Genomic DNA, 15940 nt, shown 5'->3' on the forward strand with positions numbered 1-15940 from the left:
GCAGCTTTCTCCACTGCAGTACTGAGGTGAGGCTCCCACGTAACACATCTGTAAGTTAAATGTAAGTGATTCCTGTGCTAGTTTCTCAGAATACATTCTACTTGCTGACTGCCAACAGGTCCAAGTAGTTGAACATTAACAGTGGCACTATCAGCAGTCTCAATGTGGGACACCTATCACTCATTTCATTCACGCTGTTTACGGGTCATAAGAGCAGCTTTCTACAGCAGGTTAAATCCTTTATCAGCAGCAGATATTATTCCTCAGAATGCCAGCCAGTCACGTGGGGCAATTGTTTCAACCTGTCTCTGCCTAATTTCCACTAACAAGTTCTCTGGGTGCTCAATAAAGGTATTATAATTCAACCATCCCATTTACATCCTGCCTGCCTCCACAGTTGTTTAGGATTAGAAGTCATGTGTTTCCATTAAGCAGTACGATTTATTCCAGACATGTCTGCAATTCTTGTCACAGCTACAGCAGCCACGTTCAGAAGACAAAAGGAAATATTCCATGCTAACCCCTATCATCAACACGATGCAAGTGCTGTCACCTGAGCTGAATGACTGCCCCAGCACATTGCCTCACAGCTGCCTTAAATGCCTGTGTCCTGGACATGCACATCACATTCAGAACTGATATCTAAGAGTTATGGCAATAGATATCTTCTCCAAGTTCTCACATGTCTAAAGTCTGCATTTAGGATACATTAACTTCAGATATCTTAAACACCAAGACAAAGAGATTTAGACTCTATTTTTATAATGTCATACAAAGTTACCTGAATGGGTGTCAGAAGGTCTTTAGAAAGAAAAACACATTTCTCTTCACCAAGATAGCGTATGGAAACCATTGGTCCCAAACCGGCTTTGTCCACTAAGGATTTGTAAGTCTACAAAAGTGAGAAACATTTTCTAAGCAGCAGAGTAAGGTCTCATTTCTCATGCATTTTAATTCAAATAAATTTAGTTTTGCATCCATTTCCCTGTTTAGGTCTCACATCCCTGCATGGCAGAGAGGGGGAATAACCAGCAGACCAATGCAGCTTGCTGCAGGCTCACATTTCAGTCCTCAAAGCTCACACAACATTGACAGTGTACTCAAGTCTTAACGTAGGCATATGTGACAACTTAGATAGCCTCACAGGTACCACACTGCTCAGTACAACGACGTTTTCAGATACACCACAAGCTTCAAAAGCAGCCATGAAACAGCAACCTCCTTTGGAAAACTTCTGAACTCTTCCTGATGAACCTGTGCAAGGTTAAGCTCTGTCTAGCCTTCAGTTAACAGCTCTGAGTGGGTACAACACCAGGGGCAGCAAGAGCAACTCCTCCCTGTGCAGAAAGTACATTTACACACCATTTCAGAGGGGAAAAAAAAAAAGAAGTTGCTCCAGTTGTTGGCAAGGAGTTGTTCCAGGAGCAACTGGGCAGTACAGGAGTTGTACAGAGCTATTCCAACTCTCACTAAGACACTTTATCACATACTTGATTCACCTGCTGCAATCAAGATTTATCGAAATAAATTCCCTTTTTGTGATTTGCTCTTGTGATTCTTTCATTCCTTCCCTTTTTAATGAGAAAGGGAGGAAAAAAAGTCTTTGCCAAGGCAAGTTTCAATGTTGTGCTTTACTTTATTCTATGTGGCTCCTCCAGTGAGCTTCTAACATGCACATGGCATGAATTGACCCTTTAAACACATCAGTGAAGGAAACCTCATGCATAAAACAAAGATGGGTGAGTACCCAGACAGCACAGCTTAGATGCACAGAAATAAGCAGGTCTTCAGAAATGTCCTATCAGCAAATCTATTAGTAGAAATACTAATACTGTGAGGCAAAGAAAAGAATGCCAAGGAGTCATTGCTCCACTTCCTCTCCCACTCTGTACTTCCCACTGATGTCTGCTTGGATTAGCTCTGCTTAAGACAAACCTCAGCTAAAGCAGCAATAGAAATTATGCTACATCCCTCATACCAGGCAAAGTTAAGAGCATGAAATATGGACTATAACTTCAGCATAATAGAAGTTGGGCAGGTCTCCATCCTCGATTAGTTCACAGCTACTTCCAAGAGTAGCAATGTCCAAAGCAGTCAAGTAAAACTATACTGGTGGAATACATTAACCAAGAAAAACTCTTTTCACCTCTACTGGCTGATCTGCATAACCAGCCATGCACGGCAGCTGCAGGAAGCTTAGATTTCTGGCTTGGACAGTGCAGCTTTCGTTTTTATGAGTACAAAAACCCTGATCTCACAAGTGATCTGTGGCAGTCAGCCATTATATAAGAGTTATTCACATTACTTTTGTCTCAGATCAGAAATCATTCAAGAATTAACAGTACTTGAAGCAAAGTAAAGCAATGATTTAAGATAAAAACACAGGCTATCCTTACAAATCTGTTCTTTGCCTTTTTCTCTCTATTTTAACCACAGTTTCATGAAATGCATAGCTAGAGGGAGAAGGGATTCACACTCTACAAAACAGAAGTTTGGGAGGGAAGTAAAACCATAAAAATTCATCCCTGTATCCCTAGACTAAACAAACCAACTCAGAAATGCTTATGAGCTCTGCCTAGCTGTGTACTAAGAGCTTCAGTCACCCTGCACATTACACGTAAGGCTTTACAACACAAATCATACTGCACTTGAGAAATTCACACTTGTAACAGGCACAACTATCCTCAGAAGATGGAAGAGCAGAACCAAAGTAAGGCCAGCTGTGTACTTGCCATTGCAGGCCACTGGACAGGTGATATAGAACCGCCATGAGATCTTCTTTCTGCCAATACCAGCTTTTGCTCCACAAGGAATACCTTCATTTTGGGACTGTAGACTTCTATCCATCTTCTTTTTTCCCATGACTCATCATCAAATTCTACACAAATCTACAGAAAGGGAATAAAGCAGAAGAGTGACTAACCTCCTTAATATTCGAGCACATGCAAGGTAGAAATGATAAACAATTTCTTCTAAAAAAATCATTTAAATGAAAGCATCAGTGTTGCCTTCCTGTCATACTCTATCATCACTGTCATCCTAGACTCACTTAATATTTTGTAAGTGTAGTTAACTGGTTTGTCATCATCAGTGTCACATAAAGCATTAATATTCCTATTAACTCTACAACCTTCCCATCTCAAACAGGCCTCTGCTGATCAAGTTCAGGTAACTGTGCTAGCTTTGTCACCCGTGTTTAAGTCAGGGGAGAAAAAAGCAAACAAACAAGGACTGCATCCTACAGCCTTTTCCACAAACTACTCACAAAGACAACCTGTTTTTCCAGAAATGTTTTACGAGCAAATCCCAAAGAACAACTTCAGCACAAGTTTTGAGGGCGCAAGTAACAGCATGCCACTGAAGGACACCAAATAGTAAGTAGTGTGAAGAAGGTCACTTCCTGCCTGCTTTTAATTGGTGTTTACCTCTACAAATCTCTGAAGCATAAATATGAACTGCTCAAGAGGAAAGCAGCTGTCACTACATGGCAAAAACACGGAGAGTCTGATCAATTTCAACAGTGGCATCACTGTCCTTTCATAAGAACAAGTGGAGACGACCAAAAGATTGAGGAGAAACCACAAAGATAAACCCCACCTGACTAAAGGAACTTAGAGAACTGTACCTTCAGAAGTATGTGTCCCTGTTTCCATCAAGCATCACTATCTTAAATACATCATTTAAGTGGTTTACTTGAAGGGAGCATATAAACAGGAGGGGGAATGGCTATCCTATCCACAAGGGCGGATGGTGATAGGACAAGGGAGAATGGTTTTAAACTGAGGCAGGGGAGGTTTGGGTTGGATATTAGGAGGAAGTTTTTCACACAGAGGCTGGTGAGGCACTGGAACAGGTTGCCCAAGGAGGCTGTGGATGCCCCATCCCTGGAGGCATTCAAGGCCAGGCTGGATGTGGCTCTGGGCAGCCTGGTCTGCTGGTTGGTGACCCTGCACATAGCAGGGGGTTGGAACTGGATGAGCATTGTGGTCCTTTTCAACCCAGGCCATTCTATGATACTCAAAGTATAACTGCCTAACTCCTGGAGACTTCCCCTTTTGCTTCTTCCCTTACAGGAAAGCTAAACAAGTAGAAGCACGCACACCAAATGGCATTATCACACCCAGGAGTTGTAAGACTAATGGGCACAGAAATAAATTTACTTATTTTCAAGTTCACGGAAATGGTGAATGAGATAAGCAAACAGCACAACTCCCAGAACCAGAATGGCTTGTTTTGTGTGCAGAATGAATACTGCACAAACAGGAAAATACAGCTGAGAAATGGTTGTAGGAAGTAATTAACCATCCTCCATTTCTATAGCTAATGTTTCCTAACGCTACATGAGAAGCAAGATTTGAAATATTATCTACTTCTACTCCTTTAGATATTTTTATTCAATCCATCACTACTTCGGGTCTTCCCCTACAGTCCTCTACCACAGGGCTGCAATACAAGAAAGGCAGCAGCACTTATTTTTGGTACCAAAAAGTTCCTCGTGGCTCCATCAGCTACTTCACAGCTTCTTTAACACTTTTACTGGAGAACACACAAAGTTATTCACTGCTAGCAAAACCTCCACCAACTCCACAGCACAGAGAAAAGCATTAACGACCCCAGCAGCATCTGCCCCTCCTTCAAGTCCCAGAGAAGGTCCTTAAGAGCTTTCTGCAGCAATTGCTCCTCCTCACCCCAATTCGGGGACAGCCATCCATGGGGAAAGCCCTGCTGCAGACACCTGACAGAAGCTGAGCAACCAACAACGCCAGGCTTCCAAAACACATCCCAAAGTTTGGGCATTCAAGAGTTAGAAAGGCAAAGGTTGCCCTCTTGCCTGGAAAAGTGCAAGTGTTTCCTGCCTAAGTCCCTTGCAGAAACAAAGAGTAACACAAGATTCTCTTATTGTAAGGGAGTCTTGTCCCTAGCAAACAGTTTGTATCCTACAGCAGTGATTCAGACACGGTTGGATAGTTTTCCTGGCTACAGTTGACAAAGAGCCTCTTGAGAGCTTCAAGTTGTCAAAGTCTGCTGGTTTCCACCCTGAACATACAGTTAATGAGTTACACGAAGCCTGCAATAACTGATGGTGCACAGAAAAACGCCATCAGCAACCATTAATACAAAGCAAGAAGAGCATGAGGAGCCTCCAAGGCCACGCGTGGATTTCATAAATTCAAATTAAAGAGAAAAAAAAAAAAAAGGGGGGGGGGGGGGTGGGGAAGCGTTTGGATAACTCCAGCCTGGAGAGAAATCGAATCGTTTACAGCTGACAAGGTCTTAAATCACGGCTGGGAGATGGACAGAATAAAGGCCAAGCAAAGCAAGCGCGGTGCAGAAGTTGTCACCGTGCCGCGGAGGCGAGCAGCGCCAGTCGGGGAACTTCCGGCAACAGCGGAGCGCGGCGGGGCCTTCAGCCAGCGCCGCACGTGTCTCGAGCAGTCAGCCGGGGCAGCTCATCACGAAGGGCTCACGAGAACACGCGGCCCATAGATGTACGTGCGAGGTACGGAGCTACACGAACACCGGCGCCTCCAGCCCCCACCCCCTCGCGGCGCCCCGTTACCTTCAGGTCCTGTTTGGAGATGTCGGTGTGCGAGACCGCCCGGATCCTGCCCGCCTGCCACGGCCATTCCGCCACGCGCTCCGTGTCCCAGGGCCCATCGTCCTCCCCGGCCAGGCTGAGGAAGCGCTTCCCGACCAGCAGCGACCAGCTCCCCTCGAGCCTCAGCACCATTTTAGCTCATCGGGAGGCTTCCCTCGGGGCGGCCGGCAGAAGGGCGGCCCTCAGGCCCTACGCGGGGTTCGCCGCCCACCCGCCCGCCTCCGCGCGGAGCCCTCGGCGCCCTTCGGAACGCCGCCGCGCCCGCGGAGCCGTGAACTGTTGTTTCGGCGGGAGGAGGGAAGCAATGCCGGTCGGCCCGACCCAGCCCCGCCGCCCCTTTGTTCCCAGCAGCCGGAGCGGGGCGGCAGCTGAAGGAGGCGGCCGGGCCGAGCGCCTTCCGGGTGCCTCTCCCCAAACCCCCCCTCCTCCCCAGCGCACACACAAACAACGCCGACCTCCTCCTTCTCCCCTCCTCCTCTTCCAGCTTTACCCTCCCCCTCTCACCTGCCGCCCCCCGCCCTCAGCCCGGCCCCCCGCCGCCTCCACAAGGCGCCCGGGTCCCGAGAACGCGCCGCTTCCCCTCCGCCCCCGGCAACAGCCGCTGCGCCCGGCGCCGCTCCGCCGCCCCGCGCTGGCGCACACACCCCTCAGCCAGCCCCCGCCGCTCCCTCTCTCGCTCCCATTGGTTCTTCCGCTCCGGGGGGGCGGAGCTAATGGCAAGCCTCCCGCTGTGATTGGACCGGAGAGGCGGTGTCCGCGCCGTTGGCTCCGCCTCGAAATGTTAGTTCAGCTTATGGCGGTTAAATAAAGAAATATCCTTCCGCCGAGCTTCGACTGAAAGAGTCCTTCGAGACACCCACGTTCACAAGTAGCCCGAAGATGAGGCTAAACGGGAAAACAATCATTTTTGAGGCCGTGACGCGCCATGACGTTTCTACCGCTGCGTCAGGCGGGCTGAGCCATAAGCACTAAGTGCCGTCTGCGGCGTCGGCGGAAGGATCCGCGGGAGTCAGAAGGAGTGCAGCGACCGCTTATACGTGCGATCCGCGGCGTACTCAGATATAGCACAGGGGGAGGGGGCACCTGTAGGGCTCTTCTGCGCGTGCGCGCAGCGACAAGGTGCACCTGCGGGGGCGCTGCGGCTGCCTTCTGCGCAGGCGCACTCGGCACGGGGCCGCCACCTGCTCGGCGGCCGCCTCTGCGCGTGCGCACGGAGGTCGGCCATGCTGAGGAGAGGCTGAGGCGGCAGTGGCCACCATCTTGTCTGTCGGTTTGGGGGCAGGGAGAGCGAGAAAGAGCTGGTTCCTGTGCGACAAGGAGATGCGCGTTTGGGGAAATAACGCGGTCTAGACGTTCCTTGAGGGTTTGGGAAGATTTTGAGGTGGTTTATGTAAGCGTATCTAGAGGCAAATGGCTTCTGCCACCTCAGATCCGTAATTCCTGTCACGGCAGACCTACGTGCTCTCATTAAAGGCTGTGGCCAAGGTCATAAAACCAAGCAGTTAAACTGAGAAAATGCTAAAGAGCAAGCAGAGCAATTCACACAGTGACCCAGAAAGACACACTGCTTGTCTTTCACTGCAGGACTTGATGATATAGGAGGAAGTGACCAAACATGATGGAAGTACCCAAGGAAAATGAGTTATTGACTGACCCAGTTTACTGGAAATAGAGAATGTTGGGCTTACGCCTTTTTCCTACCTCCTCCCATCACAACAGACCCTTCAGGCCCCAAGTCCACACCTAACAGCAGCTCTGCCCCTGCCACAACTGTTCCACCATTTTTCAAGCTGGCACTGCTTGTGCTGAGTCGTTTTGCTGTTTATTTTCTAATAGATTTTCCCACCAGTTTGCTGTGGGATTCCTCACTATGTTCTCTACTGCTACATTCAAACACGTTCATCTGCAAAGCCCAAAGGGATAAGAATTCCTTGCTCATCGTGAGGGAGTTCCCGTCCTTGGCACAACAGAAATCAGGCAGCACAAATACATCAGTAGCTTTAAGACCTCTTCAGTGGTTCCTAGCAAGGAATCGTTGGATTGTTAAGGTTGGAAAAGACCACAACGATCACCTAGGTCAACCATCAAGGAGATGAACTTAGCATTAAGTAATATTTCCAGCAAGTGAAACAGAAGTGGATAATATAAATTGAGTCTAATTGATAAACAACTATGTGTAGCCTGGAGGAATGTCCATTAACAGTCATCAAAATGAAGAACAAGCAAGTTTCTTTTCAGATTGAAAAGCAGCTTTGGATATTCAGCATGTGGACCAGCCCTACAAAATGCAGCTTGTGATACAGTGCTCTATGAAGCAAGGTATAGTTCAAGCTACCAAGTTACTTGTTGTGTCGCTGTAGCGGTGGCTGTACGATGTATGATATTTCATACTGTGTGTTTTGTACTCTCCTTATTTGAAACCCTTAGTCTTTATGCATGGAAAACGCTTTGCCTCAGAGGTTGATCGATTAATACGTACAAGAGCAGCTGTGGTAGGCAGTAAAGATACAATCATATTAGTTGGTACAGTAGATCTAACTGTTGTAGCTTACCAGTTGACCAATTGTAAAATTTTGTGCAGGCATCATAATGAGGAAAAAGGAAGGATTTGAAAGACAACAGTGTGGGTTTTGTGAATGGCCTACTCCCACGTGCAAAGGGGGAATGTTTCTCAAAGGTGGTTGTTCAAACAAAGAAATGTAATAGCTTTGGTAGGATACCAGCCTAGAGGATCAAGGATAAAAGAGAAAGGTCTGGGTAGTGGCTATGATGAATTAGTCCATTAGACCTTTGAAGTTAACATGCTTATTTTTGAAGTGACAGATGGGCCAATAGCAGGATGCTACAAGAAGAGTCATATGATCAAAATGCAGCATTCTGAAATGTGTATGAAGTAAGGTAAATCTGCAGAGACCAGAAGAGAAGATGGTAAAACATTGAGAGTACAAATAAATTAATAGAAATCAAACATTTGGGATGCAAACAATAGTAGTGGTATTTGAAAAACAAGCTAGAAGCTGAACTCAGTTAACTCTTATATACATATATATTTAATTGAAGTAAATCATTAGCTACATACTTCACTTACCTAGGTTTCTTTTTCCCTTATAGAAGTTAGACCAGGGCCAAATATTTTTAAAGTTATCCAGCTTCTTTAGAAGGTATAAATTTGGGATGATCAGTGAAATCCTATAGCAAGGATAATAAGATGTAGAACGTTAAGTTGTGACTGCTGATATCCACTAAAGAGCTTGTTGCATAGTTCTAGAATATACTTCTCAATCTATGTGGCCAGAATTTTAACTGTGCAATACAGAAAAATAAATACTGTGCTTTTTTAAACTTGATTTTATCTCCACCATATTCTCCACAAAAACTTCATATTTACTAAAAAAATTGTATGTTTCTGTACATACCCCCACTCACGCAACATTCCAATAGAAATATCAAAATATCCAGAAATCATTTATACAAACTAGCACCATGATAATGGCACAGATGCAGTTATCTCACTGGGTTATGTGCATCTCAAGAACAAAATGCTATTTGAAGTACCTGCAAAGCAAACTATTGCTGTAAACATACTGAACTGATTAAACTACAGAGCAGCAAACTTAAACCTGTTCTGCTGCTTGCAAGGAGTACCACATATTTTTTCTTTTACAGCCAGCTCTACCTACCAGGTTGAGATGCTAATAAGTAAGCCTTTAGCTCCTATTTGAGGAAGGAACAATCTGTGTAAACAGGTGCTCTTTAAACAGTAACTGTAGAGCACACTTGAATAAATTCTTTCCTTCGGCTACCATTTAGTGATCAACAGCAGGTTTCTCTTGTACCCAGTTTCACTAGAAAAAAGAGGCTTCAGGTGATGAGAAATTCCTCAATTTTGTGACTATCAATGCAAATATATATATATATATATATAAAATACATTCAAGAATTTAAGCTTACTTCTTCACATATGAAATCTGGCTGGCTATTCAAATACTTGTCCTTGAAAATCAGGCTCCCCAAATCTAAAAGTATTTGATGTAATTAATAACAGGTACTTTGCAAGAAGTTTTAATGCCGAGTAGAGCTAGCAGCTAACAGTCACTACCAAGGCACATTTGTGCTTTCTGTGATGAATGTGGACAGGTGGATTTTCAGGGCTCTCCTCCTGCATTTCTAAGATAAGCCTACTAGTTTTAATGCAGTTAATGGTTGCTGCAAGGTTTTATGGTTATTGCTTCTTAAACCTCTACAAGATCTACGTTTGAAGGTCTAAGTTCTCAATCAAATCCCCTTTGGATAAGGTATGTACAAGCACAGAAGTACTTTACCTTCTCCCATGGATAATGTTGAAGGGGTAATGACATGCAATGAAAGCAGATACAGAACATAACCATGCCAGCTGGGCCAACTAGAAACATGGATTTGGGAGATGCTTAACAGCTTCATTTCCTCAGTATACCTTGAGATAGAGTGTTGATGAATGAGCCACGAAGAGCTTCTAGAAGCTTTGTTTTTATTAGCACCCAAGCTGATGTAGTTTCATTACTCCTCAAAACGCTAAGGTACGTTTGTTTCTACTCCTGGTCAGTCTAGCTCTAACTGAAGCATGAACAGATAAAAGCCAGTGTGATCTCATTCCTCAGGAACAGTCATTACCTCAGGACACCTCACATGGTTTAGCTTTGCAGACTAGAAGAACTTGTTCCTCCTTTTATTTTTTTTCTTTTCCCTTTCTTATCTCTTTACCTTAAGTAAAATAATTTATGCCTTACATGACTTAATATCCTTTCCCTGCTTAAGGAAGCATGTTTTGTAACAAAGTATGTTATAGTGCTCCACAAATAAGTTTACTTGCTGATTAAAAAATCCCATAAAGGGTGATGAGTTTAGTATTTGCCATTGCCACACATTCTCTGCAGTGGAGATTCATTTGCTTTTCTTTTGCAAACAACGAGTTAGTAGGATTTAGATTTGCTATCACAACTGTAGAAGCAGGGTATTGTGAGAGGGCTTTGAGGATGATAAATCAGGATCAGCTGTTGAGTTTTGGTTGGCCATTAATTTAATGTTTAGTTATTAGTAAGTTGGATGTTAAGTATTTGGGACGGGATGTTACTTTTTTCAGATGAATTCTAAAGAGAAGCAGGTACTCAGTTTGAGTGATGCAATAGCAGCCTTTAAAAAAATAGACATGAAAAAACAGTGGTGTGTTAGCATGGTTAGTAATGATATATCAATTTTATTCTTCCTTGGCTGTTGCCAAAGGAGAAGACCTACTTTGGAAAAAGAAAGAAAGCCAATTTCTTACAGGTGTCACTGCTTTGTCTGTTATAGGAACGGTTCTAGAGATCAGTCTTTAATTAAAAAAATACAAATCTCCATTAGCTTGATACATGTGGTTGGATCAGGTCTTCAAGACCACCAACACAGCAGGAATGTCCTGGTGATGTCATTAACCACGTGCAGAAGGAACTGCAGAAAGCTGACTTGAATTATGCACTGAACTGTGAGCAATGCTATTTAATGAGCTGAGGAAAATTGTGCTTTGTTAATTAGCTTCACTCCCCAGAAGCCTCACAACAAACTGAAAGCGTGTCATGTTGGTCATATGCTGCTACTTAATAATTTGGACAAGAATTTTACTTGGTTTTGAATATATATCCTCTAAAAGGAGACTCAGCTTTTGGACTCAGATGTGAAGAAGGCACTTGGGAGGCATCGCCATGAGCAGGTTGTTCATGTTTGAATCCTTCCTGATGTGCTTTAATTCCTTCTGCTCCCACTGAGCATGCTGGCTTCCTTGACTCCAATTCTTTCATCCTGCCACTTGCCAGCAGTCCTTTAAACAGAAGCAATGAGGAGTTAGAAGAGAGAATTAGCTGTTCTATGGACTGATGTGGCAATTCTCCCTCCAGTAGGAAAATACAGGATCTTTTAAAATCGCATCTTTCTAAGTATGACCCAGTTGGTATAGCACAGATCTAGAATCTCACACTGTGTCATTAGACAGATGATTTAATTCACCTCATTTCTCTGTAAGATGGGGATAACAGTAATCATTCTTGAACACGATGCTTATCATTTGCTTTGTGTTGTGCACCTGAAAGATGACGAGCTGCTAATTAAACATTATTTTAATCCTCAAACTTCCTTCTAAACTTTTGTAAGTCTTTGCATTCCCTGATGCCAGGGAGGGAAAAAACAAACAAACAAACAAAAAGGCATAAATGTGAAGCAGCTGCTAAAAATTTTTCCAAGAAATGATTAGAAATGATTAATATTAAATTGGAATTGAGTCATCTGCTTCAGAGAAAGGGACAATGCAAGAGGTAGTACATAAGCAAGAGTAGAGATTTTGAGTCAAACGTTCAAGGCAGTGAAGTAGCTGAAGCTTGCGTTGCTTTAATCTCTCTTCCACCTTCACCATTCTCTCAGTCCAGGCATGGAAGGCAGGCACTGCGTTGCTCACAGGCTGCAGATTTGGAAGTGATGCTCTTCCAGGCTCACCTCTCCTGTATGTGTTGTGGCTGCTTTCTCAGTAGCAGCAGCCATGTGAGCCAACAGGAGCACTGGCTGCTTCTGAGGGATACCAGCCAGGTTCCAGTCTGAAGCCTGACCCTGATACTGGGGCTGGTAATTCTGGTATGCTTTGCTGTATTTGTCACCATGAAACACTCAGCAGTTTCCTATCCTCACTGTAAAGCCCCCCATATCAATTACATGTCAGTGAAATGAATGATCTTTTCCCTAACTAATGTCTGTTCTCCTAACACAAGATTTTGGAAGTGGAAATGTGTGCATAAAGTTACAACAATTAGGTTTAAAACAAAATCTTGTCTCTAATGAAACCAGAGCTTTCATTCACTAATTGTTTAGGAAACCGCATGCCAGTCCTGTCTTCTCCTGAGAGGACAATTGTAAGCTGTCTCGTGTCTTTCCTCTTCTCAAAAGTATAACAAGTCAAACTGATCTCTTCTTTCTTCTGAACATGTAACGATGTGCTTTGTAGCATGAGTACCAAACTGCAGGAAGGGAAGGGAAGGGAAGGGAAGGGAAGGGAAGGGAAGGGAAGGGAAGGGAAGGGAAGGGAAGGGAAGGGAAGGGAAGGGAAGGGAAGGGAAGGGAAGGGAAGGGAAGGGAAAAGGAGCAGAAAGAGGAAAAAGGAAAGGGGGAACGGAAGAGGGAAGGGAGCTACATTTCCCAATTTCCTTTACAAAAGAGCTTGTGTTGTAGCATAGGTTCTGGTGCTGCTTCCAGTTCTTAGTTTTTACGCATAAATCATCATAGAACCAAATGTATTTCTGCCTTGTGATGGCTGGAGATGGATTTGCCAAAGAAATGATTAGGAAAATATTTTAAAGTATTGGAGATATTTGATAAAGCTGAAGGGGATTTCATAAATGCAATAATGGAAAACTAAAATTCAGGTTTGTGGGAGGACTTTGGATTTTAGAGGGCTGCGTGTCAGGTGTTGGTTTCTCTGCCTCACACCAGAGGTACGGTTAGCAGTTGTGGCTCTGGTTGCAGCAGACATAGGCTGCGTCTCACCTGGTGTTGCATGTAGGTCACAAACTGCCAATACAGAAAAAGCAAATGCATTTAACAGACTTCATCTGCTAGCGGGCATCTAGTTGTACTGTACTAGTTGTATCTAGGCATACTGTGTAGGGAGAAACATCTCCAGAAAGAGATTCATGCTAAAATAAGTGTCTGGGCTAAGTGGGACAAAATGCACCCTAGAGGTATCTTGACTTCCTCATCTTCTCTAGAGGCCTCCGATGACTGACTCTGCTCTTTTGTTTAGAGTACATGTTGAACTACATGCTAATATTGGGTGAGATGAAGTCTGTGCTACTCTGGTTTAGAGGTTGTTGCCCAAAGCAGGTGGGCACTGAATTAGTTTTCTTCTTTGTTGAAAGCTACTGTGAGTGAGTGTTGTTATGAGTCACAGAGGAGATAGAAGGTAATACAGGATGTTTTCAGGGTTCCAGTAGTACTAATGACCTTATTAATATTAGAAGAATAATATCTAAAACTGGGAGTCACAGGAATTGGCTGTGACCCTAAAAGATCTTTCAAAGGAGAAAGAGAAAGCATTAGTCAATTATTTTATCAGAATAGTTGAAACATATGTGTTGTTTGTACACACAGAACATAAAATAGGCATTCGTGACCATAGGCTCTAAAAGACAATAAGGAAACTGTAATTTTTGGGACCTTATGAGAAGGTTGTGTGGCTTAAACATGCAGTGTTAGAGCATGCAAGTGGGGATATTGCTGTCACTTCAATGGCTTTATTATGGACTCTGTGCTTTTATTTCCCTTTCTGGGATTAAGAAATATATACCCACCTTTAAAAAGTACCTTCTGTTCTCTAGAGAAGTACTAAATAAAACCAGCATGGTATCACCAGCAGCAGCAGGTAATCCTATTAATCTAACATACACCCTATGGGTATATGGAATATGTTCAGTATTACTTGATCGCTGTAGTTAGATTAACAAAGTCTATTACAGGGATGAACTCCTAAGTAATGCCTGCAGCTGCCCACCATGCATGTTTACTGTGGCCCAAACCCAAGGGTTGAAATCCTCTTCCTTGTAGTTCATAGAAGGAATGCACTTGGCTTCTGCAGAACCACTTTTCCTTTCAAAAGAGGAAGAGTTTTGTCACACAGACTGTTGTAGAGTGCTCTGATGCGCTGCTGGAAGACAACTTGAGTGCTAAGACAGCTTCTGGTCTCTGCCTGCCACCCCAGTTCTGCAGAGTTGCAAGGTTAAAGCTCTCTCATGTTCCACTGTACTGCGATAGCTGCAGCTCACAGTCACATCTGGGCTACTCTATAAAATAGCATCTGGAGACAAGCTCTCCCCACTGTGCTGTAACTTCTGAGCTGGCCCTGCTTTCAGCTAGAGGCTGAACCAGATGACCTCCAGAGGCTGCTTTCAGCCTCAATTATTCAGTTATTCTGCAAAGTCAGGTGTAGTCTCAGCAGCGTGGAGCTCAGCATAAATTGAAATCAACCCTTGGGTGCTGAGGATGTACTCACAGAGCTGTCTCCTGGAAAGCTCTGTGTTGCTACAGCAACACCTTTATCAGTGCCCCAACTGGTTTCTGGCTAATTCTGGGAAGGCAGTGTGATTTGTTGGCGCGTTTCTCATGGAATGTAGATGTACTTTCACAATCCTGCTGTTGGCAGTGAGATTCTGTGGCTTTGTTTTGTCCATTTCATTGCAGTCGTACTTGGGAGAACCTCTCAGCTGTAATAGATGCTGGGAATATTTTCAACACAGCATGGCTGAAATGGGGTCTGAGGGAACAGAGAGTGGAAAAAACACTCCATCTCCTGCATGCATTGCAACTTAGGGTCTCTTACTGGAGCTGGGAGGGACAGTACCTGCTTTCAGATGCTTCTCTTAGCAACTCGAGGTGTTCGATCTTCCTGATTTCCAGCTGGAGCATGGCTGCTGAATGAGGTCTCATTCATAGTGGCATTAAGATGAGTTGTTACAAGTTATGGAAAGGGAGATGGGGTCCTCTGCGATTATATAGGAGACAACTTGTCGCTCTTACCACAGTAGAGGTTGTTTTTCTTTGTTTTCTGAAGCCTTTAAGTTGTTTATTTGGATCCTGTTTTTGTTCCATTTCACTTTTGGCGCTCAGCCTTTTTAATCCCCTGGAAGGCTATTAATTCTTGTTTGTACTGCCACGTAATGAGTGAGAGAAGCAGGATGATACTGCAAGTTTTTCTTATACCCTGACTGCAGAGAAAAGAAGTAGTTATGTAATATGTCCATATAAAGAAACTTATTTTCCCTGTCATCTTTTTTTCCTTTTTCTAGAAGTAAGTAGAACAAGAGCTAGCTGTTTTTTGTCTGTTGATATTTCCTGACTGTATTTATGGTACAAGAGTCAATGTCTTTCATTTGCCACATGCTTTGACCTCTTTGCTTTTATAACTGAGGAGCTAGAAAGCAGTGGGTGGTTTGCACACCTTGAGAGGAACAGAATGGGACATATGGAAGAGGCATTGGCAAACAGGAAGAGAAAGCAAACAAGTGGAAGTATGGGAAAATCCCTGGAGAAATGAGTGCTCTCACTGTGAGGTTGCTGCTCACCCGCAAGTACTTCGGAGGGGCTCCTATGGGAAGGCATCTTTGCCAGGTGTGCCAGTGCAGCTCACTTTGTTCTGCCTCCCTTGAGGCTCTTTGTGCTAAACTGAAGTCTGGAGTTGCCATGACCTGGTCTGTGGTGGGATTTAAACTCTTCCTGAGGATTAACAGCAGCTCTTTATTAGAACCTATAGTGAAGTGGCATTTATAAGGTTATGAAAGTTTGATTTTACAG

General features: G+C 44.1%; 1 protein-coding gene across 2 annotated transcripts in view; it reads right to left on the reverse strand.

Moving 5' to 3' along the window:
• KDM3A (lysine demethylase 3A) overlaps positions 1–6020 on the reverse strand; it is a 28962-nt gene extending 22942 nt beyond the window's left edge. Inside the window, exons 1-3 of one of the 2 annotated variants that reach the window (XM_052681367.1) lie at positions 5561–6020; positions 2733–2888; positions 782–892 (exon numbers count right to left, since the gene is read on the reverse strand). In XM_052681367.1, the coding sequence (XP_052537327.1) occupies positions 782–892; positions 2733–2888; positions 5561–5731 (438 nt within the window). In that variant the 5' untranslated portion in view covers positions 5732–6020. The remainder of the gene's footprint in view (positions 1–781; positions 893–2732; positions 2889–5560) is intronic. The other variant, XM_052681368.1, reaches the window with a different exon arrangement.
• Positions 6021–15940: the final 9920 nt, after the last annotated feature.

The sequence above is a fragment of the Tympanuchus pallidicinctus genome, unplaced genomic scaffold (assembly GCF_026119805.1).
Source record: "Tympanuchus pallidicinctus isolate F22 unplaced genomic scaffold, pur_lepc_1.0 scaffold2, whole genome shotgun sequence".
Lineage (NCBI taxonomy): Eukaryota > Metazoa > Chordata > Aves > Galliformes > Phasianidae > Tympanuchus > Tympanuchus pallidicinctus.